At 32.5% G+C, this 19,320-nt stretch overlaps 1 protein-coding gene across 2 annotated transcripts; it reads left to right on the top strand.

Moving 5' to 3' along the window:
- Nucleotides 1-56: 56 nt before the first annotated feature.
- On the top strand, nt 57-16,906 carry LOC116768298 (mitogen-activated protein kinase kinase kinase 15). 2 transcript variants are annotated; one of them, XM_061524151.1, is made up of 25 exons: nt 57-263; nt 330-535; nt 742-936; nt 2,911-3,080; nt 3,598-3,876; nt 4,029-4,199; nt 4,526-4,638; nt 5,240-5,441; nt 5,685-5,796; nt 6,106-6,275; nt 6,435-6,615; nt 7,522-7,722; nt 8,447-8,597; nt 8,785-8,999; nt 9,179-9,274; nt 9,546-9,685; nt 9,933-10,082; nt 10,642-10,737; nt 11,222-11,315; nt 11,566-11,748; nt 12,393-12,657; nt 13,007-13,142; nt 14,101-14,217; nt 14,652-14,828; nt 15,019-16,906. In XM_061524151.1, exons 1-25 carry the CDS (start codon nt 215-217, stop codon nt 15,263-15,265), a joined length of 4,116 nt encoding a protein of 1,371 aa, XP_061380135.1. In that variant the 5' UTR covers nt 57-214; the 3' UTR covers nt 15,266-16,906. The 2 variants fall into 2 exon arrangements, with proteins under 2 accessions (XP_061380135.1, XP_061380138.1); XM_061524154.1 differs by lacking the exon at nt 10,642-10,737.
- The last annotated feature ends 2,414 nt before the right edge of the window (nt 16,907-19,320 follow it).

Genomic DNA, 19,320 nt, shown 5'->3' with positions numbered 1-19,320 from the left:
TCGATGTTAAGGTATCGATTCTCACAATAGCGAGTAGCGACAACTCAATAGTAATAGACGAAAACTCTTTTGACAAGGACGTCACTAATATTAAATAATAAGCTGGCCAGTACATACTGTTGTGATATTTGAGTGTTGAATATTTATTTGTAGAGTTTATTTAGAAGTTTCAATTTACAAAAAATATGCAATTCAATTTCAAACAAACGAGAAAATGATAACATTCGGCGCTGCAAACACATCTACGGCGCAAGAGGAGTCTGGTACGAAAGTTTTCATTACGACGAAGTTAAACTATTTTCGAAATATCTCATAAATTTTGTGTATAGGCGACGTGAGAAGTATTTGTGAGAGCATCTGCAGCGATGGATCGAATGCAACGGTGCAGCCGAGTGCTTCAAATCAGAGGCCCCGGATGGACATAGCTTGTGTTTTGGACGTTACCCAAACATTAAACCTTGCGCACAGAAAAAGAGCATTAGAAGAAGTGCGACTGGCTGCAGAACTTGTTAATGCGAATTTACACCATATTCATGTAAGTTAACACAAATTCCTTTTATATTTTCATTTAACATCCGTAATCATGGTGTTTCTGATTTAAAAAAATACAAAAGTTGGGTACCACAAGGATTATTAATAAAATTTAAAAATAAGTTCTTTAAAATGGTAAATTAATATGACAAAACATGTTTTTTAATTATTATTTAAGTACACTCACTTATATTTTATAAATTGCTACAGTTTGAAAAACTTGACTTTGGAGAGACAAGTGTGTTGGATACATTCTACAATGCAGATGTTGCTCTTGTGGATCTTAGTTTGCAAGTACAGCAAAGCTCTTTACTATACCACTTGGGTGTGCGCGAGAGTTTTGATATGAAGGAAAATGTTCTGCTTTATAATGATGTCGATCCTGATTCTACATTACGACTTAAGGTAAGTTCATATAATTAAGATGTAAAGGATTTCAATGGTGATATCTGACTTCACTTAGTCTTGAAAATAAAATATGCTGGCATTTTATTTTAGAAATATCTGTTTTATTAAAGAAAACATTAATAGAAAATGTACTGAACGTATGCACAAATGCACTATGAATGCCACTGCACAATATGCATAGTGCAAAAAACCTTGAATGATAATATCTCAATAGCTATTACTCTCAATTTCTCAATTGCTCAGCACGGACTATGTTACATGAATAGTTCATGTTTCACATTGACAGAGGACACAAAAGATGAACTCAATACAAAATATCTATGTCGCATGAGATTGTACAACATAATTTTCTGATATAACATAGTTTTTGTATCTCTGAAGTATGTTTTTTATTAGGTTTTTATTATTATTTTGTTTGATTATCTCTTCACTTTGTTTACAAAGTAAATATGATTATCTAATTCTTTTATATTGGCTACATAAAACTGATGTTTTTAATTGGTAACTGTTGTAACTGCGTTTCCATCAAAGGATAATTCTAAGAACCGTTCCATTGATTCATTATTTAAGTTGTAAGATAAATAGGTACATTATTTAAATGGGCTATTTTCCAAACATGTTAAATAATAATGTGATAATATGGTGTACCTGAATAGATACCTATTACACTCGACTTGTTATGCATTTTGTGTTAATTACTCTACTCATGAAGATAATTGAAGACACTTTAGTGAATTTTATTGTGAGGTTGAATGTGTAATTACAGTTGCATTACAGTGTTGTGATTTTATATTTTAATAGTTGTTTTGAGCACAGATATTATTGTAATTAGAACTTCGGTTGTAACCACTGGCTATTTGTCAAAGGATAGCCCGGAAGGAGTTAGTACTATAGGATAGTGGTTTAAACTTTTAACATCAAATAAAACTATTGAAATAAACATTTTTTTGCAGTAAAATAATTAAGTAGTTGTACCAAATTATAAATATATAATATTTTATAAGTTTAAAATAAATTGTCTTCAAAAAAACACAGATTGTTTGTTTTAAGTAAATGACATTTAATATGTATAGGTTTTGAAGAAATTTAATCAATGGTCTAAAATTTAAAATGTATCTTTACCCTTAACTGAGAGATTTAAACTGTATGGAGAATTAAAAAAAAAAATGTTTCTTTCTAGAGAATTCCAAATCACATGAGTATTCATTGTAATAGATTTCTTGAAAATTTTCACTGTTTTAATATATATGAAGTGATTATTTAGATTATACTTAATAATTTAAAAATTCTGTGAATTGTGATTTAAACATTTAATAACATGAACATTTTTACATTCTGATGGGAAATACTGAATAAGTGAAGGTCTTAGTTCATTGTTTTATTTTAATTTAAACTAAAGGTGTATTAAAACTGATAATACACTAATATAATCTGTAAAGATCTTAGAATGCCATACATATTATATTTTAATAACTACTATTGAGGTTAAATAGACAAAATGAAGGGAAGTTTATCAAATCAGCTCTCACGGGTTACTTTGCTTGCTGTATATTTGTTTTGTACTTTTATTTAGATTTTATATTATAATAGTAAATGAATAGTAGAATGAAAAAATAGGGTTGTTTGTACTTTTAATATTTTACTGTCTATTATATTACTAATATTATAGATGCAAAATGTTGTGAGATTGTATAAGTGGAGGTTTCTAGTTCTTTCACATGAAAATTACTTTGCACATTTTGTTAAAATTTTATAGTAATGTAGTTTAGACATGAGAATAAGACATGGACTATCACTGCTTCTGAAATAATGAGTAATTGCCACAAGATCAGGGTATAATATTTACATACATTATTTACAATACAATATTTACAAACACACTATACATTTCTCTCAGAACCTTATTCCAGGATACCTAAACGAAGTCACAGGCAGAAACTAGTAAAATATATATCCTTGAATTGCTTTCAGATATCGCTTCCAAATTTTCTATTCGTGTCATACAAATTGACTGATGTCGGTACATGTGTGACAACAAACCCAGCGGCCGCTAAGTTCAAGGGTGACGAAGCACCCGATCCAAAACAACATCTCACTTTAAGACTCAAGAACATACTCCAAGATGTTGAAGTACAAACCAAGTTAGTATAAAAAATACATATATATTTATTGTATTGTTTATTTAGTGTTGTTTTGTATATAAAAGTGACTAAATCTTTATTTCATATAAAATGTTTATCGAATGTGTGCAATGAAGTCGCCCACACGATTTATAAATAATATATTGATATATTTTACACATATATTAATGAAGTAATGAGACAAACTCGCCGTTTTACGCCTACACAGTCTAAATAAACGATATTAAGAGCAGTATTTAGGTGTAAATAATATACAGACTAAGAATTGATAATAACTATCTATGTACTCACTTTGATCTTTCTCTAAGTCTGTCCTAGTGAAAGCATGAGAGAATGTAATACAAAAAAATCCTCTTAAAACTATTTTGTTACTAAATCATATTATAATCTAATGAGATCTAAGATTTTCGCGAGTATTCATATTATAATCTGACAAATAGCATAGATAGTGAGATTAATTCACTATCATCAGTTAAAAGCTAATTTATTAAATAATCTTTTTCACCCATGATTCCAGAGCCCATCTTCAAGAGAAATTTCTATCGGATCTTCGTAAAGCAAGAGAGACTTATACCGGGGCTGAGTTGGCGAATGTTCTTCATGCTATGCGCCGTCGCTTGGACGATCCGGCAGTACTCTCCGGTGATACCATACTGAATCTTCTGATATCCTACAGAGAAATACAGGATTATGACGCCATAGTCCATATAGTAGATGATTTGAAGACAATTATGAATAGAAAGAACTATGTCAATATGCCAATTATAAGGTTTATGTATGCGTTTGCTATGAATCGGTGAGTGACCTTGAGAAATTTGATAAATCAGTTTTTATTATTACTTTATATTAATTCAGTTTTGCTAACAAATCCAACACTATTCAGTTGTAATTTTTTGATTGGATTCATTGAATCTACTTTAATGATATTTTAATAATGTCGATTTACAGAAGAAACAAAGAAGGCGATAGGGAAAATGCTTTAAAGGTTTGTGTGAAGGCTTTGGAGAAGAAGGAGAATAGATTTCCAGATATGTTATGTCTGTGTGGCAGGATATATAAGGATAAGTTTGTAGAATCTCAACACTCGGACTTGGAAAGTCTTACAAATGCTATTCATTGGTGAGTGTTAATGTGAAAATGTTAATACCGTTTTATCTGCTTTGTTGTAGAAAGTCATAAAAATAGTATGAATTACTTACATATACACTAAACCGTTGCTCAATATATATATATATATATATACAATATAAGTTTATTATTCTTAAAAACCAGTATCTTGGGAGTAATAATGGTCACATAAATGAACCTTTGTGGCTTTTTCGCTCACAAAGCCTGTAAAATAGGGACGGCATGGGTGACAACTAGTATTAAATAAAAATGTAATTAAGAAGTATTTATTTGCTTTCCTAAAATCAGTTTAATGAACACATTTTTTTATGTTTCAGGTACAGGCAAGGATTCGAAGTCCAGCCCAACGAATACGCGGGCATCAACTTAGCCACACTATTAGTCATAGCTGGTAACGACTTTAAAAACTCAACGGAGCTACAGCACATAGGTATTTAATTTAATTATTTTCCTTATATGACTGTTACACGTCCAATGCTGATATTGACATTATTCAAGTTTAAATTAACACTAATAAAATATAATTGTATGAATAATTGTTGATTGTATTTAATTTGCTGAACTTCATTCACATGTACACAACCTTGATATAAATAGACCTCATGTACTATTCATGATGTGTTTACAAATCCCGCGTGTGGAATTGTTTGAGTTATATTATCTCGGGCCTTTTTATTATACCAATACAGGTACAAAAAAATCTTTCTATTGATTGATGTAAGAATTTGAGGTTTGTTGTGTAAAATATACATACAAATACGGTGCTTTTTTGAATTTTATATCAAAAGGCTAAAACGATACCCTTTCACTGAGACTGCTGTCCGTCCATCTGTCTGTTAGTCACCAGGCTGTAACTCATGAACAATGGCAGTTCGAAATTTCACAAATGATATGTTTTTATGCCGCTATAGTAATAAATACCAAAAACAAGGACGAAATACATATTTAAGGTTGTTGCTACATACCAGATACAATTGTTTTGCCCTTGTAACAGTATGGTAATCTCTTGATAAACCTGTTTTTACTTTCAGGTATAGTCCTTAACCATTTAATTGGTAAAAAAGGCAGCTTGTCATCATTAAAGGAGTATTGGGACGTGGCCACGTTCTTTGAGATATCAGTACTCGCCCAAGACTATGTGAAGGCTATACAGGCAGCGGAGTGTATGTTTAAATTGAAGCCACCTAACTGGTACCTGAAATCTACGATAGGAAATATTGAGTTAATTGATAGGTTCGTGATGTGTATATTTTTACATATTTTAAACTCATACTGGCTTGTTTCGCTGTCTTTTCTCTTCCTTAAAGCAAAGACAGCGAAACGAGATCAGACAAATTTATATTTCATGTAATCACGGTAAAATACTTACGTGCAAAATTTTATCGAATTCGATTAAGCATGCAAACTTGCATGTGCATGCATTGTTGCTATTCTATGTAGCTGTAGAAGTACGTTTTAAAATATAAAATTTTGTAGGTTTAGAAAAAAAAGCGATGATTCGTCGCCGGAGCAGCAGGTGTTCTCGTTCTGGATGGAGTTTTTCGTGGAGGCAACTAAATCTACGTGCGAGAATATTATACGGTTTCCCGTATGTAGCAACGACAATTAACATACGTTTATATCTAAAACAATTAATTCTTCATTATATATTATCTGTTTGAATTTCAATTCAAGTGTTACCTCAGTATTGCTTCTATGTTAAAAATGTAATTAAACAATAAATCTGTTTGTTTTCATAAAACTGAATGAACCCAAGTGTAGTCAGTTTATTTTTGACAGAAGAAATGTGGCACGAAAGTAATGTTGCTCTATAAAAAAACTGACTATTTTTTTATGAGTCTTTTTATACGTGAGACGAATTTGTGTGTAAATATTAATAAATTCTCTTTATCGTTAGGTCGTAATATTGGAAACGACGAAGGTTTATATGCCTTCGTATGTGAACGTCAATATGGGAGCCGAACAGAAATCTGTAGAGATTTTTAATCTGTGCCTTGATTCGATGCGTGGCGATTGTAGACAGGTCCACCGATGGCTCTTCACGTCTGATATGATACGAACATATAGGTAATTTATACATGAGTATTTAAAGAACACATGTATATGTTTAATTTTATATAATATTAGTATAAAATAATTTTTCTAGTAGAGGTGGTTGTGAGAAATAAGCGACAAGCATATACTATTAACTATTATTTAAAAATAAATCTATGGTTAAATTTACAGCTTGTACAAACGAGACGAACGCTGCCTCTTCCTGTATGTCAGCGAGAACTCTGATGATTTCCAAATATTTCTTCCGTCTCACGCCTTCAGACAGCACCTCTACGATCTGTTGAACGAAATGACGGCTGATCAAGAGAAAATGACAGATCTAGACACGAGCATGATGCAGGACCAGCTAAAGGTGAAACAGATAATATATAATGTATATGGTATAGATAGCTAGACAGATAGATGGAATGGTGCTGCAAATATTGCAAAGATAATTAAGATTGGAATACTGTTCAAAGACTTCTAACAGTACAACAAATCATTTATTGCTAAAATTGTAAATTATTTAGCTAGTGCTACGTTTTGTATGTTGATAAAAAAATAAATTGTTCTTGATATGTTTATAATTTTCCTGTACGGACATCCAGTAAAGTGTAATATAAAAAAAATTAATAGACTTAAAAATATACTAAAGTAATTAAGATGGAATTTTTTCTTGAGTATACACACATGTAACAGATACAAAAATAATGACTAAATTCATTTGTGATTAATAGTTACGATTGCATACATTGAGGCGGTTGTTTGAGGACTTTTCTTCATTCACACTGTAAGCCAGCATGGGATGTTAAACATTTTTTTCCAAAGCACCAATAATTCATAGTCTTTCCATTAAAAGAGATTATTAAAATCGAAGTCAAAATATATAATTTTGCACTAACGCAGTAGCATACATATTAAAAGAAAAATAGTGCATAGAGTCCTTCCGCGCGGAAGAAGTGAATCTTCGTAATTGTAAACAATTCTTGTGCAGTAAATTTGAAAATAAAATACCACCCTATTAAATTATGTGTGTCTCAAATCAAACTAAAGAAATAAGTAATATTTTCAATATATATTAATTTTAATATAGAACAACAAGTACATTATTCACACTGTTTGCTTTGCTGTATAGCAAGAATACCATGCTCATTTGCTTAGAATCTACCGACTCATTCTTTCTCTCTCCTACTTTCTATATGTGTGTATCTCTCTGTCTCCCTCAGCGTAAGACGTTTTTTCCTCAAGTCTGTTAATATATATTTTGATTTGATTCCAGTTTGAATACGAGTTAGATGACAGCAACAAGCGTGTGGTGCTGGGCAAGGGCACGTACGGCGTAGTGTACGCAGCCAGGGACCTCAACACACAAGTCAGGATCGCTGTCAAGGAAATCCCCGAGAGGAATCTGGGTGATGTCCAGCCTCTACACGAGGAAATATTACTACACTCACAGCTCCGGCATAGGAATATAGTGCAGGTACACACATATATATATATATATATATATATAGGATTCTAACAAAATCATTGAAAATATAGTTTTCTTATAAAGCCAGTACTTTTAAATAACAAATCGAAACTTAACTAGAACAAACTCGTGTTGAAGAGTTAAAAATAATTATTCTCTTAAACTAAAACACCATAAAAAACTTAAATTTCATTTACAAACACACTCACCAATCCTATATGTAATCCTAATATATATATATATATATATATATATATATATATATATATATATATATATATATATATATATATATATATATATATATATATTTAATACTTTTATAAGCTGTTTTGATAGCCTTTGTATTGTTTTGCCTGTTTTGTTACTATTGATAATTATTTCTGAATCATTTCAATTCGTAATTTTACGTTAGCTTTTAAGTAATGTAGACATGTGTTTGTGACAAGCATATATATAAAACTATAATCTTCATTCATTAGATAGAAACCAAATTGGTATAAAATTTGCCTTATATATTAATACAAAGACATGGAAAACGCTAACATAGATTTAATACTAGAATAGGATTCATACAAACATTAGGAGCTAAGTTTAGTTATATAAATGAATGGATGGATATAAGGATGTCTGTGGTTTCATTCAAGAATTTTGATTATCTTACAGAAATTATTACTTTCTATTGTTTTTTCTTACTTTCTTGCCAAATAAATTTATCATAATATGATTGCAGTATCTGGGTTCGATATCCGAGGACAACTACTTCAAGATCTTCATGGAACAAGTGCCAGGAGGTTCCCTTTCAGCGCTATTAAGGTCCAAGTGGGGACCGCTCAAGGAAAACGAAGCCACTATAGCATATTACACAAAACAAATTCTAGAAGGTATTACAACTTGACAGTTATCACTTAAAATTAATTTATTATATAATCATGTTTGTATAGACTAAAAGATATATGTTTTTTTTATAAAATACTTAAAAATATTTCAAATAGATTTCTTTCAAAGGATGTAATGAATTTTTTTTTTATAATTAATACATAGTTATTTAATTTGTAATACATTCAACAGGTTTAAAGTACCTCCATGACCAGAAGATAGTCCACCGTGATATCAAAGGAGACAATGTTCTAGTGAACACATACAGCGGGGTCGTCAAGATATCTGACTTCGGGACTTCCAAACGATTGGCTGGCTTGTGTCCATCCACGGAGACCTTCGCAGGCACACTGCAGTACATGGCACCGGAGGTCATCGATAAGGGACAGAGAGGTTATGGCGCTCCGGTAAGTTTGAAATGTATTTTACAAGATTTATTGCAGTACTGCATGTAATGTGGTTATTTTAAGAAGTTACTATGGCTTCTTGTTAAATATATTCTGTTTTATTTTCTTTTAATGTGTTATTTACATGTTCAACTAATGACAATATATACTATATATTTACTCACTGTGACTTGTTCTAGGCCGATATTTGGTCGCTAGGTTGCACGGTAGTTGAAATGGCGACTGGCAATCCACCCTTTATGGAGTTGGGATCACCTCAGGCAGCACTGTTTAAGGTATGGATACGTCAGTATACTTATTGTTTATCAGATAACTATTCTCATTGTGGTAAGCTCAAATAATTTCTAATTTCGTATATAAAAAAAGTAGCATAATTTTATAAAATCAATATTTTAACTAAATATTTGTATAACAATGCGTATATTTTTCACTCGTTTCTATTTCAAAAGTCTTAAAGCTCACGCATAATATGTGAAAATATTACTTTTCGATTGAAATAAGAAATTTCTACAAAAAAATCGATATTAACATGTAACTTATCTACAGGTGGGTTATTACAAGATGCATCCTGAAATACCAAGCGAGCTGTCGCTGAAGGCGAAGAACTTTATACTACGCTGCTTCATCACCGATCCCGAGAAACGAGCGACCGCGGCGGAGCTGCTGGAGGACCCGTTCCTGTGCGAGTAAGTATTTCTCATATTAAGTCATTAATTCTAATTTAATATATTTAATAACGTCACTTTATATATAAAAAAAAAAGTGCATGTCAAAAATTATCTGTCTCTTTTATCCTTCCCCCCCTCCCCCAGAAGCGTTAAACGTTTAACGCAACCTTGTTAAAAGTCGCATAAGAAGTTACACTTCAAAATATATCAAAAATAAGAACTCGTATAGAGATCAAATGGTTAATTTTAATTGATATGATTTCAGGAAGAAGAAATCAACAAATCGCGTCGGTAACAGTGTTGATTACAGCCGCAGTATATCAGTGCCGGCCGACAAGATACGGTCATCCGTTGCACAGAAGAAGATATCCGAACCGAGCCTGCAAGCGACGCTCCCCAGCTCGCCGGAAATCGAGTGAGTTACTTACAGAGTCCGTTAGAATAAGTACAGCATGGATTTAGTCACGTTTTTAGTCCACCTGCATGGTAAGACATTCCTCTTCGATTAAACGTTTATCATATGGGTAAAGGAACGAATATCGTACTAATGTGGAAATACATTATCATTTCATGTGACACGAGCGGGTGATGACTAAATATTCATCAGCAGTTAGCCAAATACGTTTTTAAATGTCGCCCTAACCCTGTAGTGTCAGATAATGTTAATATCATTACAAAGGAGGATTATTGTAGTTTGGTAGTCATCATAGTTATTCTTGTTATTCTTACTACTATCACTTAATATATCTTTTATTAAAACACTGCAACTATTTGAAATTTATAGTGTGGCTTGAGATACTATGGTTTGTATTGAAGCGATGAAATAACAGCGATGAAAACGAAATTAACATTATACTATGGTGGAATATACACTTAAACTATAATTCGATGACACGAAATAATTCTTAACGGGTTGAAACTAACTAAACTAAACCCGCCCGATAGTGTGCTAAGCGTATATTTGTTTGAAAAAGGGTTAAAACGATCCGGTCTAACCCGACAATCACTAGGACGGCGTCGTCAATGCTGTCGCCGATACTGATTTACCCACCGGATCTATCAAACAGCAGGTAACACCTTGGATACTATGTTTCTATATGAACAGTGTAAATATATATAAAGAAAATATTAAGGGTGCATTTACATTTGCGATTAAAAAAAATAAAAAATAAGGGTGCATTTCCACTAGCAACCTTAAGACGGTAGCTATATAAACTTGTTTATTTTATTGAGAATAATACGTCTTTACGTTCTAAATGTATTGACATTTGCTTGTGGAAGAACAACCTATTTAATAGAAAATTATATTGGGTTTTAATTATTAAAACTATATTTCCTCGTGATATCAAAAATGTTGTGTCTTATGTAAATATTGTGTTCGAGGACATTTTTTTTTCCTATACTTTCATTACGTACTAACAACACGCAAAATTCACAAGCTATAATTGTATCACGCCAAATGCTTTTTGTCTAACATTTTATTCAACATATTGCTTGTCAAAGTCTGCTATAATTAAATAATATTATATCCCCGTATAATCAATCTTGTTCCAGCACAATGCCGAACACACCGTCCACTGATGAAATGGACACCAACGACACCATCCTCAATAGAAGGAGCTCTTCCGGGGGGCTGTTGTCGCCCGAGGTGTATATTCAATATTCATTATAAAGAGCCGTATACATTATACAGTTAATGTTATGGTGATCATTAAATAAAAGTCTTATCAGAAACGGTTCAGTGACTCGCGATTACACCAGACAGAAAAGCCCAAACATATAAAAAAATGTTGTTTAATATACCTTATTTATTCCTAAAATTTAGATATATCGATATATAAGTAGCACATCTCTACCAATATTATACGATACATATAAATTATAATATTATTTCTCAGGTGGACATGACAAATGTACCTCGATCCTCGATCGACATAGAGCACGACGGTTTCTATCTGTTGAAGAAGGACTCGCAGCGCCGTCTCACTCTATCACGAGTGTTGGAGCAGGACAGCGAGAAGATCTGCTCTAAATGGATGCTGAGCATACAACAGGATTTCGGCAACACCGTACTCACTATGGTGAGATTCAAAATATATTCACAACTTAGTTTTATATTGAAAACTAGTTTTCGCAAGTCGGTTCGTCCGCGTCAGTTTCAGAATTAGAATTTAGAATGCAATAGAGGCAGTAAATAAGCACATTTTGAATTTTACTACTTTAATTCGTTTTTCTTTTTTGATCGGACGGTATGAGAAGTAGGTACCCTATGTCCTCCTGGGTCTATACTAGCTTCGCATAAATTTTTATCCAACTCCGTACAGCCGTTCTTGACTTGTGAAGAGTATAACTAACCCGATATATATATGATAAATGAGATTTAAGACTTTCGCGAGTATTCATTGATATAAAACTAATATTTTTCGGATTTACTACGCGTTATTAAGTATTTTAACTTCATGATCGCGACGTTTTGGTTACTTTGTAACAACCGTAATCACATTAGTAAATCCGAAAAATATTACTTTTATTACATATATATGCTTATTTACCTTATAACGGAAAAATAAAAAAAATCCATTTTTTAGTTTAGTTTGAGTGTCGATTTTATTGAAATTAAAAGACAAGTTTCCTACCGTTGTTTGATTCGATGCATTTGTTTTCGCAGTGAACCTTAACGTTAAAATCGATCGTAAATTTTAATGTAGCCATATATAATTTTCAGAATCACCTGGAGACACTGCGATGCGCCCTAAAGGAGTACATCATGGATCAAAACAGAGGCGTGATAGAACGCGCCATAATAACCCTCAAGGAGGATTTAGATTTCGACTCGAACGCTATAAACGAGCTGCACTCGGCGATATACATGTTCCAGGAGGCGGTCAACGTCGTGCTGAGGATGCACAGCATTAAGCCGCACTGGATGTTCGCGTTGGACAACCTGGTGCGGAACGCCGTGCAGGCGGCCATCACCGTCCTGTCGCCGGGTGAGGGGGTTTTATTAATAGTAATCATATCTTTATTGATATCCTTCGTTAACAACGATCAGAATTAGATAAAAAAGTACAGTCTCGGCGGCCCTATCGCTGACGAGCGACCTGTTTGCTGTATATCAATTAGGTTACATACAAAACTATATAAGTTTGTATTAGTTTTGAATATTGTAAGTGCAGTTGCTATCATGTGAGTGATTTTGGACGAAGTATAAATAACATTACTTCAACTTAATGAACAGAAGTAACAAGTTATCACATGTTACGATCATTAAAAAGATTTTATGCTATTACAATATAAATGTAGTCCGTATTTTATTATGCATAAGGTGTATTTTTGTAGAGCTGGGTGCTAATCTGGCTGGGCAGGAGGCCGAGCGTCGCAGTGGGCCAGCGGACGCCTCTCCATCAGCTCTGTCCACTGAAACCTCCACCAGAGATCCGCTAACACTACATCATCTCAGACAGGACAATCACAAGTACGCAGTATATATCAGAATAGAAAATAGTAATCTAGTAGATAAAATACAGTATACTCGTCTTAGCCTGCAATTTTGTCTGCGTAGACTTTCGAAATGTGCTAAAACTATTTGTATGGTAATCAACTGACAATGACATCAGACAAAATACAACTGTTAAATTAAATAAGGTGGCGACCAGAGGTTCCAGGAAAACTAGGAAACTTACTTATATGTGCATTATAATAAGAATTACATATTAAAACTTATAACCTATACCTAAGACTTCATGATTGCCCCGATGTTAGGATAGCAATGCCATTCCATAGCTTGTGTGGCATCAGGAATCTTCTGGTTCTCACGGCTTGGTGTTCGTGCCGCGGAGTCAGCGGCGTCACTTGTTATATGATATTTTATCAATACCAGGACCTGTCCCCGGCAGTGTCCATTTATTTTTTAATATGTTGCGCGTACGTAACAGTTAAGCACGATACATTATAGCCCATGTCTTATTTGATGTCACTGTGAAGTTTCATCAAAATAATTTTAGAAGTTTTTGTGTAGAAATCTATAGTGTTGAATAGTGTTGCCCAAATGCAAGAACAAGACGAGACTTGGCCAGTCTTGGTCTTGCATCACTACACTTGGTCTTGGTATTGCACTCCCAGTATTGGTATAGCAGCAAGAGTCGCAAGTTAGCCTTGGTCTTAGTCTTTGAAAAATTAAGCAGTCTTGTTCTTGGACTTGCAAAAATGCAAGACCATGACCAAGACCAAGGCCGATTTTGGGCAACACTAGTGTAGAATGATAATACTTCATAGTAATTTATAAATCAGTCGCGAATAAACAGTAGTACTCAATATTAAAATGTCAGTATTTTTCTTGTATCAAATCTGTCTTTCATATAGAAATATTGGGGCAATGTATATACGACATAAAAAAAATTTGGTATTAATATTTTCTTATATAAAATTTTCAGATTACAACAAGAACTAATTGAGAGTTATCAGCAGTACCAAGCTCTGCTGCGGGCAATGCTGGACGAACAGAAGTCGCAGACGTTGATATTAAAAGAAATCATAGAAAACAAAAATACGTTAGTATTTAATTATGAGTATTTAAATATAAATACGATAAGGTGGCAGAGCCGAGTTGTGGTCACTGCATCTCGAACATGGGCTGGCTCGATGGGGGCAGTACGATCCTCTCACGGAAGATCGGCGTGAAGTAGTCTTTTATGGCTGCGTTTCGTCCGATGAGTGAGAGAGACGGTTGCCCTTTCCCTGTTCCCACCCTTTCCTCTCCCTCTTCCACAGTCAAAGTTGGCAACACATCCGAAACATCCCTTATGCTGCGGATGTCCGTGGGCGACGGTCGCTGCCCATCGAGTAGGCCGCATGCTTATTATCAACCGTCTTATAGAAGCAATTTATATACAAATATACATATACATATATTTATTTAGTAATCCTGAAATAGTCTAATTGAAATTTCCGGTAATTGTCTTAATTATTATTATTAATTTTTCAGATCAGCTGATCAGTCGGATGATGAGGTAGATCCGGTACAGTTGGCTGAGCTCAGGTCGTGGGTGTCGTCTTGTGGAGTCCCTGATGAGGTGGTTCGAGCCCTGGCCGCTCAAAAGTACAACCTCGACGACCTCCTGCACCACGCTGAGAGAGAGGATCTAGCGAGGCTTAGACTTAAGTATGTACCCTTATATTTCTATGTAGATAGATCTCAGAAATTAGATGAAGTCTCTATTATAAGTTCCATTTAGGAAGCAGTGAATAAAATTATATTTATTAATTAATTTTAAGAAATTGAAAAAAAAATTAGTTTTTTATATGTCTAATTTATATAATGAAACTATATATATATTTTCGTATTGTTTCAGAGGTGGTGTGGAACTGCGTCTATGGCGTGCGATCGTCGAGCATCGCTCTCAGGACAATCACCTGCGAAGAACGAGCAGCACGGAAACGGATATAGACAACACTATAGTAGTTGTCGAGTGTCAGAAGTGCAAAACGTCCCGGTCCGCGACCACGTGCTCAAACAATCCGACGATAGTTATAAGGGATCAGAAGAACGGAGACGATGTAGCCGAATATTACGCCGAGAACGGGGTTGTCAACCTCTGACTATCGCGTGGGTGGTGCACCCTGCAGTGAAACTTAAGCTGGGACATTAACGAGTGACACATTAATAATTGAATCGAAAAAAAAATTAATAAATCAGTGGTCATTTCGATATGGAATGACTATAATTATATGTATAGCCCACGTCAGGGCTTGTCAATATCCGTGGTACGACCATAATATGTATGTACTTATTATATTTACATTAAATCTCGAACTATTTAAAATTATATTGTTGTTATTGTTAAAAAAAAAATTGTTAATCGGCTTGCCGCTTAAAGCTTGAGTGTATCACCCGTGACATGTACATAGAACATTTACACAATATTATAACTAACTAGTCTTGTAAATAATTATGGGGGCATAATAAATATTTTACAAACGCACGAGTGCGTTGGACACATTGTTCGGTGTTTGAGAATATTTGTCGTTCAGTCAAAGCTCCGATACGTAATGGTGCTAACTGTAATTAAGTGCCTTTTGAATAATACGCTTCTCACAAAGAATATTACATGTTGTTGCTATATAATTTCATCATTTAAGTCGTTGATAACAAAATACATAACTGTCAATGTGCAAAATTAATTATGTTTAAATCATATAAATTTAATTTAAATTAAATTAAATCACCCTCGGTAATAGAAACAGTAATATTTAATTATCCGTGCCATACACGTAACATAGGTTTATTTACGTATGTCTTAATAATAGCTGTAAGGTTATATTGTGAGTGTGTTGCTATATTTTTATTGATATTATAATATATTTACAGTAATGATTTATAAAGTGTTATTTGTATATGTAAACATTGCTTCTGAATTATTTAAACATATATATGTATTTATAAGAAGTCACTAAAATGCCTTATTTAACATTAAAGTGTTTTGGACAAAAATTTTGTCAAAAAATATATGACGATCAAATAAAAATATTTATATCATATATTAAACTAACGCAAAGTAAGATTGTATTTTTCGATATAAGCGCATATGAATAAAAATTAGATTTTCGTCGATTTTATAAATTAATTAGGTTTAGGGCAGCCTTTGTTTTCATGTAAATTTTTTTCTTTCGTTTTAATACATTTTTTGTGTATTGACTCAAAATTTTTGTAGTAAAAAAACTACATGCAAGAAATACAAAGGGAAATTTGATTTATAATTGGAATGGAAATTATCAGTATTGGAGTTTTAATTTGAACTATTTAAAAAGGTTAGACAAACAAGAATTATATAAAATAAAAAAAATACTTATCACAACACAATATGATTATAATTTTTTTGACAAATTTAGACCATTTCACATTCCATAATATGAAATTTCCATTCCAGTAATTTGCCAATCAGTCATAATATTTGTATGAATTTTGTATAAATTAAAAGCGCAGCTTAATATAATATATATATTAAATGTTATAAGGCAAATACTTATAACTAATTTTCACATCAAGTAAGACAATCACATATATGAAGTAACTGTATAATATAAGGAAGCAGATAATATGGTATAAAAAAATAATATTTATACTGTAGTTTTAATGTTGTTGAATAACAATGTATTGTTTTTGATACGCGTAGCCCAGCACTACCCCTAACAATACTCATTAATTCTGTTGTGAAGTACAAATACATTATGTTATTGATACAGCCACTTTTATTTGCCCCTCGTGAGAATTAATCGTCAAGGCGAGCGAATTTATATATAGACGGTTCCTACCTATATAAGGTCAAGTCAAAACCCGTGGTTTACAGTAGAGCGTAGTTTGTATTCAACAAGCCCTAGAAATTATTCTATGATTTGTAAAACGAGGTTACTAATTAAGATAAAATAAAAAATCGTATGTCAGTATGTGAGCATAGATAATCTAAAGCCAATGATGAAATTTAAAAAAAAAGTCCATTTTCTACATGTCTTTATATACGTAGGGACCGTCGATATATGTAGTATTTAAATAATAAAAATTAAAATATCAAGTCGACTCTTATAAAAATACAGCTGATAGTTGCATAATATACGGCTATAATCTTTCCTTTATAATGTTTTAAACTCTCAGGTTATGTTATGCATACATTAAGGGTCCTAGACACCCTGTGTCACTCTTATAGCCACTTTATAAATGCATATTGTATAGATGTAACTGAAATATTAACTATTATTTTTAATTCTCAGAAAAAGTATCGATTAATCTTAATTCGATTAATCGATTAACAGTTAATTAATAATGACATCTAACCTTTCGCGTCTGCTCATTTATATGAAACTAAGGTTTTCGGATACTACGCGTGTTTTTATTGATTTCTTAATAAGCATTTTCAGGTATTAAATAAACATTTTTACAAGCATTGCGTCTTCAGGGACTTTTTTTCAAGTACATACGATGACTTCGTTGAAATCATCTAACAGTTATTTTAATTAAAATATAATATTGTTCACACTTCCGACTAATTGCATTAAAAAAATATATTTAGTCTAAGTGAAAATAAAAAAATATATATATTTGATCTAGGTAAGAAAAAAAAAATTACGAGCGAAATATAGCGTTATTATTAAATTACCAAAATGTACGATTACATAATAAGACGGAAGCACACTAATACGAAAGTAATTTGAATAAGCTAGCAAAACAAGCGAGTCGATATTGTTACAATTTAAGATCTCCCCCGGGCTTATCAAGACGTAATACATTAATTCGCCCTATGTTCGTGGACTCGTGTATATTCTAATTCACATATCGCGAAACGAATTAACGTTGTTGTGTAACTTAGATGACTTTCAAATCAGGACGCCATATTATAGGTATTACTGAAATATATAAATGTCAGAAATTGTAAAGGGTATACTCTATTTACAAGCAATGACATTGAATACTAAATTTGGTTTTATATTTAGAGACAACTTCTTGGCATTCCATGGGTTCGCCGTGCGGGTGTAGGGTCCACCGCGTTGCTGGGAGGATGTAACAGTGCCTGGGACTTGCGACCCAGGTGTACCTTTAAAGGGTGTGTAACAGTCCCTATGCAAATTAAGAAGTAAATGTCGAAAAAATTCAATATTTTTTCAAATTAAATTTAGAGAAATCAATGTTTATATATTTATATACAGTGGTTTTTCATAGCAAAAGTACCATTATACATACCTAAAAAATAACTGAATCTGTTAAGCCTTGAAAGAAATAATACGTAACTACGTAAAAAGTAACAATATTCTTAAAACCAATATATTTTATAACGAATTAATTTAGAATAAATTAAATTGAATTCAAATCGATTAGCGGAAATCGGTTCTCAGATGCATTTATTTAAGGAACACAAGAATACAGAATTGAATTGTGTACCCCTCCTTTGTATATAATTTTGTTCAAAATTCTGTAAATATAATGAAATCAAAGGAGAAATATAGACTTAATATTTGTTTGTTTTTATGAAACGTACTTACAATTAGGACGTTAATAATAAAAAAAAATGCACCCTGAGCTTAATAAGCCAGTTTGATATATTTATCAAAGAATATTGTCACGATATAAATTTATTACGCTCACATTTTACCGACACATCATACTGGGCTGGAGGTGAAATAGGTTGAGAATGTTTATTGAGAAAGCCATTTAGTAAAGTGATTTTGCTATTAGTTGTAACGTAATTTAATCCTCAATTATGACTATCAAAACCACAGTCGTGTTTGTATAACTCAAAGTGTTTACACTGACTCAGGATAACATATAGTTAGGTAGTTTAATATATTTTGTGTGAACTGTGTAGGTAGGTATATACTTCGTGTATATTATAATCCTATTCAAAGACACTAAGTTGACGTATCTGTCAGTAAACAAGACAGTTTTTCATCAGTCTTCGAAAATATTTTATAGAACATAAATTTTATCGCTAATTTTTAAGTTTAAAAGCATGCGTAGATACTTATCGAGAAAAAAGTTTTGTAATAAGAAATGCTAATGAGGTAATTAGTAAACGGTTTAAGAATAAACCTTTTATTAGATGCTTTGTGAGAGTAAAAGTTTGCTAAAACAGTAGGGTGGATGTCTACTCAATTACTGGAGCGTC

This window comes from Danaus plexippus, chromosome 4 (genome assembly GCF_018135715.1).
Source record: "Danaus plexippus chromosome 4, MEX_DaPlex, whole genome shotgun sequence".
In the NCBI taxonomy this organism is placed as follows: Eukaryota; Metazoa; Arthropoda; class Insecta; order Lepidoptera; family Nymphalidae; genus Danaus; species Danaus plexippus.
Note: the sequence above shows the minus strand (reverse complement) of the source record. Positions and strands in the feature narration are given on the sequence as shown.